Source organism: Sciurus vulgaris (genome assembly GCF_902686455.1).
Source record: "Sciurus vulgaris genome assembly, chromosome: 3".
NCBI classification, from domain to species: Eukaryota; Metazoa; Chordata; class Mammalia; order Rodentia; family Sciuridae; genus Sciurus; species Sciurus vulgaris.
Genome location: NC_136463.1, coordinates 169,996,190 through 170,013,209, shown reverse-complemented (window position 1 = coordinate 170,013,209; position 17,020 = coordinate 169,996,190). Strand labels below are relative to the sequence as shown.

Here is a 17,020-nt window from a genome sequence, read left to right as displayed (position 1 = left end):
AGATTTTCTTTATTAATGTCCCCAACCGTATTTCTTTAGATACAGGAGTTTTGAACTCAAATACTTAGGAGAAAACAAGTTAAGATTGCATTATCCTGCAACTCATTACCAGTAACATATTGCAAAGCAAAACAGCTGGGGAAAGAGGGTGGGAGGGAAGGGGAGTGAGGGAGGGAAGATAAAAGAAAAGGAATTAAGTTGATCAAGTGGAATTCTTTTTTTTTTTTAAATTCTTGGGAACTATGAAGTCCTTGCAAGCACAGCTCGTTTCTGCAGATTATTTTCCAAACGCGTACAAAATGGAACCCAAAGGAGGGTCCCTGAAGAACCTGGAGAGGTGCAACACGATGGGCTACGATTATCCAGCAGCAAGCGGTCCAGCCTTCGGTCACAGCGCTTCCTCCTCTGTCCCCAAGAGTTAGCGGGATGAAAACGTCTTCCCCCTCCAAAAGCAGAGAGTAAGGGTGAAGGCTGGTTTCTGGCTGTTCTTTCTTTCCACCCCACATTCCTGGACTCGGTAAGGGTGGGATGCCAAAAGAACACCACACAAGAGGACGGAAGGGCGATTCTTTAGGCAGAGGTACTGGAGCCACAGGGCAAGCCCAAAACTCAGCTTTCACAGAATGGTTTCACCATCATTTTTCCTACTGAATGCTTTGGGGTACCATGTAATGCCTACATTAATCCCTTAAGGACACCAAATCTATCAAGTAGATGGAGAATCACTTTTCAATTTCCAGGTGGCCCAGATGGACCTGAACTTCAGAATGCATTCAATCTCCTGGTACTAGTTAGTTGGTTTAGGCTCCTCTACCCAGCAGATCCCTTTGAGAGCTCCTAGACCAGTTCTTAATCTCCCACCAGAGGGAAGGCGAGTCCAAGCACTATTCAAAAGTTTCAAGGTTAAAGACAGTTTGGTTGTCATGTGGTGAACATACTCTGGCCTGGTTATAGGCTCCTGAGCTCCACCTGTATTTACCCAGAAGGGCTCTCAATTTTTTCTGTGCAGATGTCTCACTCATTCCCAAATGAAATCATGTTTGATTACCTGCCTCTCTAGATGAAAAGCAGAGCACTGGGGGTGCTGATTCCCAGTCAACCTGAGATCCAGGGCCCTGCATCCCACAGCAGGACCAGCCCCTTATTTCATCTGTCCATGCTTCTGCAAATTCCTCCCATTCTGTTCATGGGGGGCCCAGTTTCTCCTGCCCATGGCTGAGCCACTGAGCTCCTTCCTCCCAATCATTAATAACAATCTGATTTTCAGGGTAAATGCAGTTATTTCCCTCCCTCTTCTTTCTGGGGCTCAACTCTGCCAAAGAGATCACAGAATAGAATAACTAAAGCCACTCTCAGTCATGGGATGGAAGTTTATGCACAATCTGTTCACTTCAAAGTCTCATCCTTTTCCACGTCCCCCATCAGGACAGGAAGCTATTTCTGGGCAGTGCTACATGTGAGACCAGCAATACTGGCCGTAGTAGTCAAGCAACTACTAGGGTAATGGTGATGCAGGCAGCTCTGGAACTATTTCAATATCCAGAATTTCTTACCCAGCTAAGGCTGGCTTTGAACTTGTGATCCTCCTATCTCAACCTCCAGAGTTGGTAGGATCATAGGTGTGTGCCACTACACCTGGATCATTTTTTTTTTTTTTGGTTCCCCGCCCCCTGAGCCCTTTTCTTGAGACCAGGACTCAAAATGTTGCCCAGGCTGGCCTTGAACTCCTGGGCTCAAGTGGTTCTCTTTCTCAGCCTTCAGAGCAGCTAGGACTACAGGTATGTGCCACCCTTTGGCTGTACCTAGCTGTCAATTCTCCTCCTGGCCTCTACTGAACTGTCTCTCTCCTGGCCCTGAAAGTGGCATGAAACTGGCTGCCTCACACTCAAGGTCACCAAAGTAGTCCCTGGTAAGAAAAGCACTCCTGTGAAGAGCAAGCAAGCAAAGGGAGAACTTCGGATGCCAGGATGGACACAAGGTTCTGGAAGGAGGGGCAGCAAGAACATGCATGTCCCCAGACACCTTCTTGCCTGCCTACCTTTTTCCTAGCATTGCCACTTTAGGATATGCTAAGCAGCTGCAGAGTGGAATGGAGGTAGCCAGTTCATGGCATAGCATTTGGACATCCCACTCTAGGTAGAGGATCCAGCTACAGTCTGACTGCCACTCCTTTGGGTATGGGTAGCCACACGGAATACAGAAAGGCCTCTGACTGAAGTTGGGGGTGACTTCAACTGCTTTGTGTAAACACCTGCCATTTCTGAGACTGAAAACCCTCTCCTACTACTCAATATTCAGTCAGACAGATCTTGAATCCTTTCAAATGGCAACAGAAACTAACTTGGTAGAAGAGGTCTCCCACATCAATGGAAGGAGCGTGGTGCCCCTGCATGCCACGCCCACCAAAGGTTTCCCTCAACAGCAACTGTACTGGCAAATGCACTGGCCTTGAGGCAGGGGTGGGTTGGGGTAGGAGTCTAGTTTACCTCAAGATCTTTAATTCACCTGGCACCAAGAGAGCAGATACGCAGTGACCACCTTGAGAACAAGACTGCCCCAATTTTACCAGGAGTAGAACCAAGATCTGACACCTTATCCAAACACTGAACTTTCTAGGCCCTTTGCCAGGCTAGGCTCTTGCATACACAGCCATAGTGTTCACAGCTCTGCTCATCATGTCCACCCTCACCAAGGGGGCCTTCCTCTCCACACTACCTTCCTGTGAGCAGACCAGAACGGACACTTGGAGGTGGCTCCAGGCCTTCTTACAAAACTAAATGTCCTTAAGTGATTTACTCCATCTCTAGTAATACCAGAAGGAGGATGAGACTGACCTTTCAACTCACACACAGAGTGACTTGGTAAAAAGGTCCCTTTGTTTTTTCTAGCTGCCATTCTTACAGCTCACAAAGATGTGGAAACAAGGAAACCCTTTCCTGTTCATTCAGAAGTGAAACTGTGAACCCCAACTTCACTCTGGTAGCTACAGGCCCAGTCCTGCTGGTCTCACATGTAGCACTGCCTAGACACCAGGTAGGCCAGGCCATCAGCACCTGTTTTCTTCTGGGTTAGCCCAGGAGAGGAAGGTGGGTCCTGTTCTACTTACGTGATTGTTTTCATTTCTTTTTTCTCAGCATCTGGGCGTGCACGGTTCAGCACCTTGAGGAAGTCGGATGTTTTTGCCCGCATACGAGTGTGAATATAGGCCTGGGAACAAACACAGCAAGTACTGAAATAGAGGTATATTCTAGAAAGACAACCCTGCTTATATTAGGAATAACCACTGGGAAAATTTGGGAACATATACAAGGGGAACTGACCCAGGTCACACAGGAAGCAGAAAAGGGAGCAAATCTACAACAAATACTCATCTCTCTGCCTTTTCAGAGATCAAATCTAGGGCCTTGGGCATGTTAGACAAGCCCTCTACGACTAAGTCACTCCCCCACACCTAGCCCAGGGGATGATTTCTTGAAGTCCCGGGAACTATCTACTTAAGAGAATTCAACAACCTGGATCCAGAGCTGGTGCATCCTTACCTTAGAGCACTTGATGTGATAGTGCAGGTAGTCCCGGAACGTGTGGATCAGGTTGATGGTGTTGTCTCGAGCGCTAGCATTGGTGTGGCGAGGGAACAGCACTGAGGGTAAGGGGAACAGACAAGGCATCAGGGTGCAGCAAGAATGCCAAAGGACTGGAGAGATCGGCAGCCTGCAGGCAATTTCATGCTCTCGCTGCCTGAGTTCAGTCTCTTTGCTTCAGTAATCATAGACAGGGTTTTAACCTTGTGACAAAGGGGGTGAACAGTATAGCCAGGGGGTGCTGCCAATGAGTACAAACAGGGGTGTTCGTGGCAGAAAATAGGGCCTGGCCCTGAGCACCCATTCCAGGTCTGGATTCTGTGGTGGGAAAATCTATTTCCTGACTGCCACATGCCTACCAGCTCCTGCCCCTGCAATTCACTGGACTCCAGGGTGACACTAACTGGCTACCTGGAAGGAGCTGAACATAAGAAATCATGTTTACCCTATGTAAATGTATAATTACACAAATGGTATGCTTTTACTTCATGTACAGAGAAATGAGATGAATCCCATTTGTTTAAAATAAAAATAAATTGGAAAAAAAAAAAAAAAAAAAAAAAAGAAATCACATTTAGGAAACAAAGATGCCTGTCCTGGGTCCTTCGTGCTGAGGTACAGAGTAAGCCTTTAGTGAAACACGATTCCAGAGAACATCCTATATTCTCGTTGGGAAAACCAAACAGTAGGGTATATAAGGATCTGAACCTTCTTGACAGGCTGGGTTCCAGCCATCTGCAGGCCTGTATTACTCCCTTCCCTGGGCTTTTTGGCATCCTCTTATCTTTTACACCTCCTCTACTCATTGATCTTACTATCAGGAAGATCCCCAAGTTCTATGAAGTTTTGCTGAAATGAAAAGGAATGTCCTGGCTTAAAAAGAAATGAACACTAGGCTAGGAGATAACTGTACTTCAAAGAATCTACCAGGTACATGACTGTAAGTTTACCATGGCCTTCTGTACCATAGAGAGAGAGAGATGCTGCCAATTAAACTGTGAATACCATGAAATTAAGCTACACCTTGGGTTCAAGGACAATAAAGTGGGGGGAAAAATACACACATATATATTATCTATATATCTATCTTAGATTTAACATAATATGATAAATCAAGAGATTCATCAATAAGCAGGTACACCTTCGAATCAAAGGTGAATTAAATAAAAACTTCACAAAAGGAGACATTTCAGTGTCATTAGGTATAGTGTTTGTGAACGAGGCTGAAGCAACTGAAGGAGGAAGGACTCAAGTTTGTTTCTTCAGTGGAAAAGAAGAGTAAGTGGATCATGGCTGAGCTCAGGTTTAAGCACCAAGAAATATCAAGTGACAATAACTCTAACTGCTTAGCAAAGATGATGTGGTTCTATCCCTAACTCTTGACATCAAAAGCTACCCTTTCTGCCTTCATATTTACAAAAGAGAAAAAAGAAAAGGAAATGATTACTGTACAAAAATAGGACCTGGCTTGCTCTATAATCAGTGCACCGTGATACCCTCCCACAGGCACAGTGGTGGCAACAGGAACAAACTGATATGCCTGCTTCTGCCTACCAGAAAACATTAACCAAGCTGTTCTGATTTAGGCATTCTGCTGTGTGAACTCATGAAGGCCAGCCACATGAGTGGCAACTGCACCCAGCTCACCAAAGGTAATGTAGCCAATGTTGTCGCCCACAGCAGCATCTGTATCCTTCAGCTCCAGAGGAGGTTCCCTGTGGCTAAAGAGGACCTGGGGGGCTGTGTGGCTGGCTCGGCGTCCTTCTTTGAACTCCTATGGAGACAAAGCAAGATAAGTTGGTATAGGATGAGCAGCAACTTCTGCTATGGTGTTTGTCCTATGCACCTCTGTAGCCCTCTGGACCAGCAGATGGCTAAAAATAAACTATGCCCAACCAGAACTATAAAGTGCTGACTGCTACAGTGTACTTCAGATTTAAAAGGGAGAGATTACAAAGTACTTAACAAGCAAGATCTTCCAATGTGATGCAAAGCACTGCTAATCCTTTTCCCTTTCTTTTTATTTTTATTTTGCAGTACTGGAGATTAAACCCAGGGGTGCTCTATCACTGAGCTACACCCTCAAGTGCTTCTCCTTCCCCCTTTAAAATTTTGTGACAGGGTCTTGCTTCTTGCAAGTTGTCAGGCTGGCCTCAAACTTTCCATTCTTCTGCCTCAGTTTCCTGAGCAGCTAGAATTACATGTGTGCACCAATCCCAGCTACTTTCTCTCATTTTAGACTAACATAGGTGATAAAATTATATCTAAACAAATTGCAAAGCACTGGTTACATTTAAGATAAGTTGCTTCTTATTGTCTTGTGATTAAATGTGAAAGAAGGCTGGATTTTTAAGAAAATCTTTAAAATTTCATGGCAAACGGTGAATGGCACCCAGGCTTTAGTTGGTCTTAACTCCTATCTATGCACAGAAAGCCTCTCATGAGTTGACCAATTTCCCAGTGCTCCCTGGGCCCTCACCTCCATTTTTTCCAGTTTCAGGAATACCATGATCTCTGGGCACCAGATTTTTGCCCAATTCTTATTCTCTGAGGTATCCTAGAAACCTGTCACCACTTAGAATTCATTAATTAAAACTCTAGGAGCAGCCAGGCATGGTGGTGCACGCCTGTAATCCCAGTGGCTCAAGATGTTGAGGCAGGAGGATCATGAGTTCAAAACCAGACTCAGCAACAGATAGGTGCTAAGCAACTCAGCAAGACCCTGTCTCTAAATAAAATACAAAATAGGGCTGGGGATGTGGTTCAGTGATTGAATGCCTCTGAGTTTAATCCCCGGTAACAAAACAAAACAAACCAAAACAAAACAAAATAAAACAAAACAAACAAAAAACTCTAGAGCAAATTTAAAGCCTTCTTGGGAGAAGATGATGAGTTGTCTTGGTGTTCAAAAAGATAGCAAGACCTTGTACCATGAGAAATATTTTTAAATCTTGTTCCTGAGTGGCCCTGAACGAAATGCCAGCATTCTATACAAGAGCTCATCACCCTTAACAAACTCACCAAAACTATCACTAAACTATCAAAAAAAAAAAAAAAAAAAAAAAAAAAAAAAAAAAGATTGAGAATGTAAAAATCAGGCTATTTCTTCTATTTTCTAATTTCTAGACCTCAGAATTTTACGGTCCATATATTCCTATGTACATAAACAAGAGAGATGTAAGGCATCCCTTTGCTAACTTTCTAGCACACAGGATGATTCAAATTCATTGCAGGAGTAGTCTAGGGGTACACCTCAGTGGTACACAGCATGTACTAAGTCCTGGGTTCAATTCCCAGCACTCCACCCCCCCCCCCCCCCACCAAAAAAAAAAAAAAAAAGACCTCATTCATTGAGCAAACCTTCTAAGACAGGGCAGAAGTGTGGAGCTGAGGGCATTCCAAAGCTCTGAGGTTGAAGAACCTGAAAGCAGGGTCACATAAGTCGTATGATCTGCTATGTTCTTTTGCTGCTGCCCACTTACTACCTCCTCTATAATGCCACCTCCAATAGCCAGGGAGAGCTGGCTATCTTCTTGTTGGTGCTGCCACTTCTTTTCTACAAAATTTCTATAACACTTTATATGATGCATATGGCTTCCCTACCAGGTTGAGTTCTTTAAGCCACAGCTCCTGCTTTATTCATCTTTGTTTCTATTCCTCTGTCCTTCAAAGAAGCTTTGCAGCACAGGCCTGCTGGAGGAGAGAAAGTGCTCTGGCCCCAGCTGATACAGGATCACTGCACCACAAAAGGAGTAAGAAGCATGTTTCTTTCCATTTGCAGGTAGGAACACACCCTGATTAGCAAGGCCTTAGCAAAGGATAGACAATGTGTAGGGAGTCCCACAGAACAGAATCTGACATCCTGCCTATTTTATATACAGCCTCCAAACAAGTGCTGCCTGGCTTCAGAAGGTTTGTGGAAGAGATGATTATAAGCTGTGTTAGGTTAGCTTCCTTCTCAACAGTTTGTTGCACAATTGAAAAAAAACTGGGAAGGCAGGGGAGGAGTCAAGATCATCCCAAATGATAATCCCAAAGCAAAATTTCTGAAATTGTCCTTCTTTGGAAAATGACTTTAATTCTACAAAAGGGTTGGGAAGTTTTCTAATTTCTATTGTTTCTACTCTTTAGCCTTACGGGATCAAATAGAACAAATAAATGCCCATATTTTCTTGTGTTTATTCAGTGTCTCTCAGTCTTAAAAGTCTCAAAATCACAGGTAATCATGTGTTACTCACAACAGATGGGGAATCTGTAAACCTGTGGTGACTTAATAGCATTTCAGTCTGTGTATGGAAAATAATACATTTTAATCTGATGTCAATGCTTCTTGTTATCTCTCTTAAATTATACTTAAAAAACAACAACTCTGTCTCAACAGGGCCATCTTTGTCAGTGTCTTTATTACATGTAAACCAACCATACTGCCTTCCTTTTTTCCCTATGGTTAGGATGTTTTTTGAATATAAGGATATTACTTCTTCCATCAAAGTATAATTTATCATAGGAAATTCAGAACAAATACAAATAGATATAGCAATTTAGTATATGATAAATGTGCATGATAAAAGTAGCATCTTAAATCAGGACATAATCATAGGCTGTTTATTTTGTATTTTATTTAGAGACAGGGTCTCATTTAGTTGCTTAGTACCTCACTGTTGCTGAGGCTGGTTTCGAATTTGAGATCCTCCTGTCTCAGTCTCCTGAGCCGCTGGGATTACAGGCATGGACCACTGTGCCCCAGCCCTTTTATGAAACTGGGTTTTGCTACATTGCTGAGGATAGTCTTGGACTTGCAATCTTTTGGTCTCAGCCTCTCAAGTTGCTGGATTACAGGTATGCACCACTGTGCCTGGCAAGTGTAGACTTTTAATAACTTCTCCTGGCATCAATGGCAGCCATTCAGAAAAAAAGACAGATCCATCTTTCAAAGCATATATGAGGAGAAACTCCAAACAGAAAAAATATTTTCTTATGTAAAACATAAAACTGTAAAAATACTAAATATAACCTTGAGAAGGGAGGGCTTTCTAACTTTGACTCAAAATCTAGAAGCCATAAAAGAAAGCTGATCAATTTGATTACATAAATACAAAACTTCCACATGGAGACAAAAATCCCATAAAACACAGTTGGACAAACTAGAAAAAATAGCTGTCATTCTCATCAGATGAAGATGAAAGGCTAACTTCTCTAGCATATGCAGAAATGAGAATACTGACTCAACAGAAAAATGAGCAAAGGACACAGAGACATTTCAGAAGAAAAGAAAAACACATGGTCTTTAACAGAAAAGATTTTTTTCTCTTTGTTTTTTTTTTTTTGGTGCCAGGGATAGAACCCAAGGGCACTTAACCACTGACCGCACACCCAACCCTTTTATTTTGAGACAGAGTCTTACTAGGTTGCTTACAGCCTTGCTAAGTTGGCTAACTCTGAACCTGTGATCCTTTCTGCCTCAGCCTCCTGAGGAGCTGGGATTACAGGCATGCACTACCATGCGTGGCAACATAGACTGACCTATCCAGGTGCTGAGCACTCCTGTAATCCCAGCAGCTCGGGAGACTGAAGGAGGAGGATCGTGAGTTCAATGCTAAGCAACTCAGTGAGACCCTGATGTGGCTCAGTGGCTGAGTGCCTGACTTCAATCCCCAGTACAAAAAAAAAAAAAAAAAAAAGAAAGAAAGAAATGGGCACTCATCCACTGTTAGTTCGGAGAAAACAGTACAATCCCCTGAAGAGAAGAATTTGGTAATATCTACCAAAATTACTGACTGATGCAGTGTTCTCAGGAAATACAGGTAGAAAGTATTCTCAAAATATACCTTCACAATTGCCTAAGAGGCGAACTGCCAAACTGTCTTGTCCCAGAACATAAAGAAATCAGTGGTTTCTACTTCACTTTTCTCAGTTACTGGCTTGACTTAAAGATTTTATAAAATGAAAAGAATTCTAGTTCACCATATGTTAATCTCCAGGAGCATAACTGCTGGTCCTATTGCTTTTCATGGAATGAGTCTGAAAGGATGAGGTCTACCAGGCTCTCTCCAGGGCTTGGCTGATATGCCCACAAAGACAATGCACCTCCCATTTGGCAGCAAGACACCTCTGTGAGTGGGGGAACAGGACTCCCCCAAAGGCAGAAAGCATCCCTCAGAGACTGCCTGCCAAGTGACAAAAGCAGAACTTGTGTTCTGATTGGGTCGTTTGTGCATGCCAGCAGGGGAAAGTCCACAAAGGCCCACAGCAAGTGGATTAATGACCATTAGGAACTTCAAACTGCATTTCAAAGTCACAGCATTCTGTACTGTGCATTTATTCTCCTTTCTCCTAGAAATTTAAAATCCTAAAACTAGGAAAAATATTTAAGGTGATTTATTTTGGGAGAAATAAAGATAGAGCCCAGTGTTATGGATATCTCCAATTACCCTAGCCTCTGAATCCGGAAAGGGTGGCAGGGCAGACGCTTTCTGACCTCATCTTTTCCCATTCCTCCAATGGACAGTCACTAATGAGAAATGATGGAAGTTCAAAAAATGCAAAAGAGATGGTTTCTCAGGGATGGGGTTATAGCTCAGTGGTAGAATGCTTGCGTGACATGTGTGAGGCCCTGGGTTTGATACTCAGCACCATATATAAATAAATAAAATAAAAGATCTATTGACAACTAAAAAAGAGAGATGGTTTCTTTTAGATAACCCCATTATTTGAGTCCCTAACCCCATTATTTGAGTTTGAGGAAAGAGTTTAAATTCATATGGAAAAAGAAAAAAAGAAAAGAAAAAAAAAATCTTCTAAGGAATGCATCTCCAGTAAATTCTCCAGGATAAAGTCTGTTTAAAGTATTAAAATAAATTTAAGATATTTCCTGGAATAAAATGGAACAAGATGGGGGGGGCAACAAAAAACCCCATCCAAATCTAAATATATGCTTCATAGCTTTTAAAATTAGTTCCTCAGTTTGGATTTAGCCCAATTCTAAGTTACTGCATTAAATTTCCCTGTCAATTCTCATAAAAATACATGAAATGCCTGTTTCAAGACTTACTTTTAAGGACCTTCAAAATTTGTGTATTAGCACTATCAAATGCCAAAGTGTAAGTATTTCAATTTTTCTGCACAGAGCCTCTCAAACCAGTTTGATTAATTAGCCAAAACACAAAAAACTACTAGAGATGGATCAAACTGAGAACATCAGTTCTGAAGATTTCCCAGTCACTTAAAGGGCTACATATACATATTCTCCCAGCTGTCTTTCAACTCCACTTGGCAAAAAAAGATTCTCTTTTAGAATTTTAAAATCGTATTACCCTGCCAAGGAACAAAATGAATGTACTAAGGTCTTAAAAAAATTTTAACTACCGTACTTGATTTCACAAGCTGAGCTATCAGCCTGAATACTGGATCCCACCTGAACAATGAGCTCTTGTCCAAGAGTCAGCAACTGGCTAGCAGACAAGATACCGCAGCTACAATGGATGAAATGAATCAAACTGTACCATCCAATCATGAAATGTCCTGTTAGACCCCCATTATTCTTCTTGGCAGAAGAACTGTTTCTTAGGGAGGCACTCTACAGTGACTCCAACTCAAGATGAGCCTGTCCACCAGGTCAACAATTTCATCTATGAATGCAGTGATCTACTACTGAAGAATTTACCATAGACCATTCTTTTTTTTTGGTACCAGGGATTGAACTCAGAGGCTCTCAACCACCGAGCCACATCCCCAGTCCTATTTTGTATTTTATTTAGAGACAGGGTCTCACTAAATTGCTTAGCACCTCACTTTTGCTGAGGTTGGCTATGAACTCACAATCCTCCTGCCTCAGCCTCCTAAGTTGCTGTAACTATAGGCGTGCGCCATCACACCCAGCTAAGAGACTGTACAACAAAGCACGCCAAGAACAGACCCCATAATAGGAAGATAGATAATTAATATTCAGTCATGGTTAATGTGTTTAATACCCAAAGCACCCTCTTGCCCTGTTCTACAAAAGGTCAAAACCACTAAAATATAACATTCAGTGAGTTTGGTGGACGTTACCCTCAGCAAGTTCCAACATCAACAGAGCCACTGGTTCTTACTTCTATGCCTGCAGTGTGTTTTGGTACAGACATAAGTCTGTACCAAACAACGATGCATGGCTGTCATTGTTTCTCCCCAAGATGTCCACTTCATACCTGCATGAATACCTTTCCAATGACCACATCGTCATCATCCTTAAACACTGTGCTGAAGACTACCGTGACTCTGTCCTTTTTAGATTCAACATACCTGAGAGGAACAAAACCAAGGAGAGTAAGTACAAAATCAGAGTGGGGTTCTGACAATAACTTCATCTTAAAATAAAAAGAGAAATAAGAAAAGAAAAATAACTTCAAGTAAAGATGACTACAGTTTGAAGTTTCTGAATCATTGAATCCATAAAGCAAAGGCATGCTGCGAGATTAGTATTTGTGACCAACAAAGTCAGTATAATAAATGCATCCCCAGGAGGTAGGAAATGTAAATCATCAAAAGTAGATTTTATTAACTTGCATATCAGGCATGACATGTAATCTAGAGTAAGTGATTCTCAGAAAGCCATTTAACAGCCTATGCTGTCTAATGATCTGGACTATTCTTTCTCTCTCTCTCCTTTTTTTGTGACACTAGGGATTGAACCCAGGGGCACTCTATTACTGAGTTACGCCCCCAGCCCTTTTTATTTTTGAGACTAAGCTGCCCAAGTTGGCCTTCAACTGTCAGTCCTCTAGCCCAGGAGTCCTAGGATTACAGATTTAAGAGCCACCACACCCAGCTCAGGGATATTCTCTTAAAGAGGACTCAAAATATTAATGCCTTAAAGGAAAGGCTGGCATTTTCTTTTCATCTTTTGTTCACTCTGGATATACAGAGATTAGGAAAAGTGGCCTATCCCCCCCCCCCCCCCACATTATGGTTCAAGAAACCATATGAGACACATCAATATTTATAGCAGCTCAATTCACAATAGCTATGGAACCAACAACCTAGGTGTCCTTCAACAGATGAATGGATAAAGAAAATGTTGTATATACACAATGGAATATTACTCAGCCATTAAGAGGAATGAAATTACGGTATTTGTTGGCAAATTAATAGAACTAGAGACTATCATGCTAAATGAACTAAGCCAATCCCAAATATCCAAAGGCTGAATGTTCTCTCTGATAGGCAGATGCTAATACACAATGGGCAGAAGGTGGGGGTGGGTTTGAATAGAAGTACTTTGGATTAGACAAAGGGGAATGAAGAGAAGGGAGGGGGGATGGAACAGGAAAGACAGCAAGAACTGGACATAATTTTCCTGTGTTCATGTATGAATATACTACCAGTGTAACTCTAAAACCACAAGAATGGGAAGTTATACCCCATGTATGTGTAATATGTCAAAATACACTCTACTATCATGTATAACTAAAAAGAACAAATTAAAAAAAAGAAAAAAAATTTTATGAGAAAAGCAATTCAGGGGGATACATACAATAGAGTTTAAGGTTTGACTATACTATATTTCTTTTCACTAAGTACCATTCTGGTGTGATGGCCACAAACAGGTTTTATACTCACATGGTCTCGTCATCTCTATAATGGATAACTGCCCTGTTCTCTCCTTCCTTGCCCTCTTCTTGGAATTGGAAGTATTTCTCAAAGACTGAGGCAAAACAATTTCGCTTCAACATGCCAGCCTGATGCACAATGGAATCCTTGGATGCAGGCAGATTTTCAAGGTCATATAGCAAAGAGACATTGTATCCTAAAGGGGGAAAATATCACCCAGCAGTCATGTTAAAAACAAACAAACAAAAAAACCCACACAAACCAAATTTCTTAAGTAAATAGACTAGAGGCATTAAAAACAAATTTACAATAACAACAAATAACTTTTCAGGTTCTGATGACACTTCACTTTCTCTTAGTATCTACAGTTTTCACCAAGAGTAGAATGTTGGCCAATTCCCTAAAAATCTTAATTCTTGTAAAGTTCCTGTAAATATTTATAGCTAATTAAAACACACTAAGCAAAAATTTGAATCAATATCAAAGACATTCTGAACATAAAATGGAAGTCAAATCTAGAAAATCTGATTAGAAAGTTAGTGTTCCTGAGAGAGCTGTGAAAGGAGACCATACATGATGTCAAGCTATAATGAAATACATAATTTTTTCAGCTGGTCTAATGTGCCAACATGGTCAGAGTTGGGTAACTTTCTAATAAAACATATCCTTTTACATACCACTGCAAACCCCCTGTGAAAAGAGGCAAGGAAGAAAATCCAAGTGTCTGCTCATATATACATTCCCAATAGCTTTTATTTGTATATACTGTAAAAATTTTGAAGTTTCTTTTTAAACTTAAACTTTGCTGCATTTGATTTCTGTAACAATTCTTTAAAGCCTAGCCAGATAAGGTTTACTGCATGTGGACTAATTTTACAGAGGGAAAGAGGTTCAAAGAAGCAGTGATTTGCTCAATGCAGCATGACAAACAAGTACAAGACTCTTGAGCAGAACAGAATGGAGTCCAAACTTGGCCTCACCACCTTGTGACCTTAGAAAACTGCCTAACCTGTACAATTTCCTCATCTGTTAAAAAAAGGTGTAGGTAAATGGGGGAGACTATTATAAATATTAAAAGAATACAGCATCAATAAATGGGGCAAAAGGAACTGAAATCTAAGTTTGTTGATCATTAGGTCATTCTGCCTCTTTACTGCATGTGCACTATAAATTCCAGGAAACAGGACTGGGACCACTTGATTATATAATCAAGTGACTAATATGTGCCCAAAAGTCTATGCATGTTTTTGCAAGGGTATCTACATCAGTGAGGATCATTTCACATTCTAGACAACTGATGAGAATACTTTCATCACAACTATATGGATCTCAAAATTCTGAAAATATCAAGCTTACATACTTAATTTATCCCAAGAGCATTCCTAAGATCTGTTTTTTGCTGATCTACTTCTTCAAGAAAATGGGCCATGTACGTCTTTATTCTAGATAATTCTTAGCATATTTTTGGTATTCTAGTATTAAATAACAGTCATTGTTACATTTTGGGTACCTGAAAACCAAATAAACAAATAGAGGTTTGCTGGGTCTATGAAATCAAGTAAAATAAAACTATAACTAAAGTCTGACCTTAAATAAGATTTCTGAAATGAATAGGATATTGAGAATGAAGAAAAACAACAATCTAGTATAGTCAGCTGAGTTTTCCAAACTTGCCTAAGTAAATCCAATAAACAAAGAAAAGATGCTACTTTCACATATTGATACTTTACACTTATAGGAACTCAGGATCTGCCATTTAGCAATATTTGTGCTGTAGCAAGAGATACAAGAGAAGACCCAGAGAGGGAAACAACAGCTCCCGATGTTTGGATCTTGGCTGTGACAAGCATGCTCAAGAGTTCTAACATATGTTCCAGATGTTTCTTTCTTTATTCCTCTCTTAAATTCCAGATTCCTCTTCAAGCCTACAGTGTTACTTATCTTGGTTTTTATTTCTGTGATACATTTGTTACATTAATTAGGAGATTAACATATTTCAGTGTTCTTTATGGCCTCCAAAGGCTTCCACCCAGGGTCTAGGAATGTTGCTCAGTGTACAGCACTTGCCTAGCATACGTGAGACCCTGGGTTTGATCCTCGGCAGCCTCTCAAAACAAAAGCTTCCATCCACAAATACTCCTAGTAACATGGCACATTCCAAAGGCACCTTTATTAGATTTGTCCCCCACCAAAAGCAAAAGTATAGGAGATGTGAATTCTAATGGGATCAGGAGGCAGTCATGTAGTCATGTTGTGAATTTATCAAATTAAAAGGGGGTCAGGGAAAGACTGTCCTTCTCAGAACAGTCTAAGTCAAGGTATAAAGTAACAATATTTGAGGAATAAATACTGTGTTCAAATGGTCTTACTATGAGGATCTCATTCTGGGGCCATGCTACCTCTGAAGCTGAGGCACGCCATTGTATCATAGGGGTTAAAAATGCTACCCCATCTTTACACATTAAACCTTCTTTAAAGCAGAAGAACATAGCTCTGATACTCATGAATGGCATGGTGCATTTCAATTCCTTTGAAGAAAGGCAGAGGTCATCTATCAGAAAATGGATTAAAGAAGGGGCTGATATTTTTGTTACTTGAAAATATGAAAATAGTGTTGGTGAATATTTCTATTTCTTCTCCAAATACACAGTATACAGGGAATGGTATTGCCAGGGGCTGTGAGTGGAATCAGTATTTGCTCATCAGTCTTCTCAGAGACATTTTAATTACCACAGTCAACAGAGGCAACACACGGGCTGAAAGATTAAGGAAGAATCATTTTGGTCCCATCAAGTAAATGCTAATAAGATACATCAATTCTACATACCCCAAAACAGACTACTTTTTTTTTTTTTTTTTTTTTTGCGGTGCTAGGGGTTGAATCCAGGCCCTTGTGCTTCCAAGGTAAGCACTCTACCAACTTAGCTATATCCCCAGCCCCAGAATGCTTTAAAGGCTATTTCTATGGAGGGAGTGGAACTGAGACTGGGCCTTTGCAGAGAGGTTTGTAAAATGAATAATATTTAAATAGAATCCTCTGGTTAGGAAAATCATAATACAAACAGGACATGTCTCTTTTCATATTATTCCATAGTTGCTCACATGACTACATACCTGATTCTGGATTTACCAAGAAACTCCCGTACACTCTCTTTAATAACTAGGAGGGGGGGAAAAAAAAAAAGTCAATCCAAAGTCCATGAAAATTTCAATATTTCTGAGGCTCAAAGTACTTGACAAGTTCTTCTCAGCCAGTATTATTCTTAACTTATATTTGGCAGGTGGAAAGCTAGAGGGGGAAGCAAATTTATTGAAGTCACCAAACAGGTCCCTCTGCAAACTGGACTGAAATTCAGAAGCTGTTAGTTTAGGAGCTGTCTTTCAAAGCCTTGACCAGACTCAGTCACTCTCTGTTCTCCTTCACATCCTGCACTGTACTTAATCATCTTTTGTTTTTGAGAGCAGAAGGATGACAACTGCCAGCCTAGAGAACAGATGGTTATACCAACTAGACGTAGGCCAAACCACTAACTCAGGTGAACATAGAAAGAAAATCAGGATTGTTGGGAACTGACTTAAAAGCTTTTAAGACAGGACAGTAGATAATGGAATCTCAGCCAGTTACTAACACTGGCTGGACTAGTTGGAGGCACTCTACTTGGCTTTGCCCCCAAACCAACTACTTATTGCTGGCTGTTTTTCAGCTTTTTGAAGTAAATGACAAAACCAGAGGCCCATTTACACGTTCCTGTTTTTTCTTTGTCAGTATGACTGCTCCGCTTGGTGGAATCTGCTTCTTGAATTACATAAAGAAACATACTTTTTATTTCAAAAGGAACAGTTCTGACTTA

The 17,020-nt window shown here is 40.9% G+C and overlaps 1 protein-coding gene across 3 annotated transcripts in view; it reads right to left on the bottom strand.

Annotated features, from left to right (window-relative positions):
• Positions 1 to 136: 136 nt before the first annotated feature.
• The window catches only part of ARPC2 (actin related protein 2/3 complex subunit 2), a 30,320-nt gene continuing 13,436 nt past the window's right edge, over positions 137 to 17,020 (bottom strand). For 2 of the 3 annotated variants that reach the window (XM_079133011.1, XM_079133012.1), the window contains exons 5-11: positions 16,284 to 16,329; positions 13,179 to 13,365; positions 11,768 to 11,861; positions 5,229 to 5,355; positions 3,540 to 3,640; positions 3,107 to 3,207; positions 137 to 443 (exon numbers count right to left, since the gene is read on the bottom strand). In XM_079133011.1, the coding sequence (XP_078989137.1) occupies positions 419 to 443; positions 3,107 to 3,207; positions 3,540 to 3,640; positions 5,229 to 5,355; positions 11,768 to 11,861; positions 13,179 to 13,365; positions 16,284 to 16,329 (681 nt within the window). In that variant the 3' untranslated portion in view covers positions 137 to 418. The remainder of the gene's footprint in view (positions 444 to 3,106; positions 3,208 to 3,539; positions 3,641 to 5,228; positions 5,356 to 11,767; positions 11,862 to 13,178; positions 13,366 to 16,283; positions 16,330 to 17,020) is intronic. The other variant, XM_079133013.1, reaches the window with a different exon arrangement.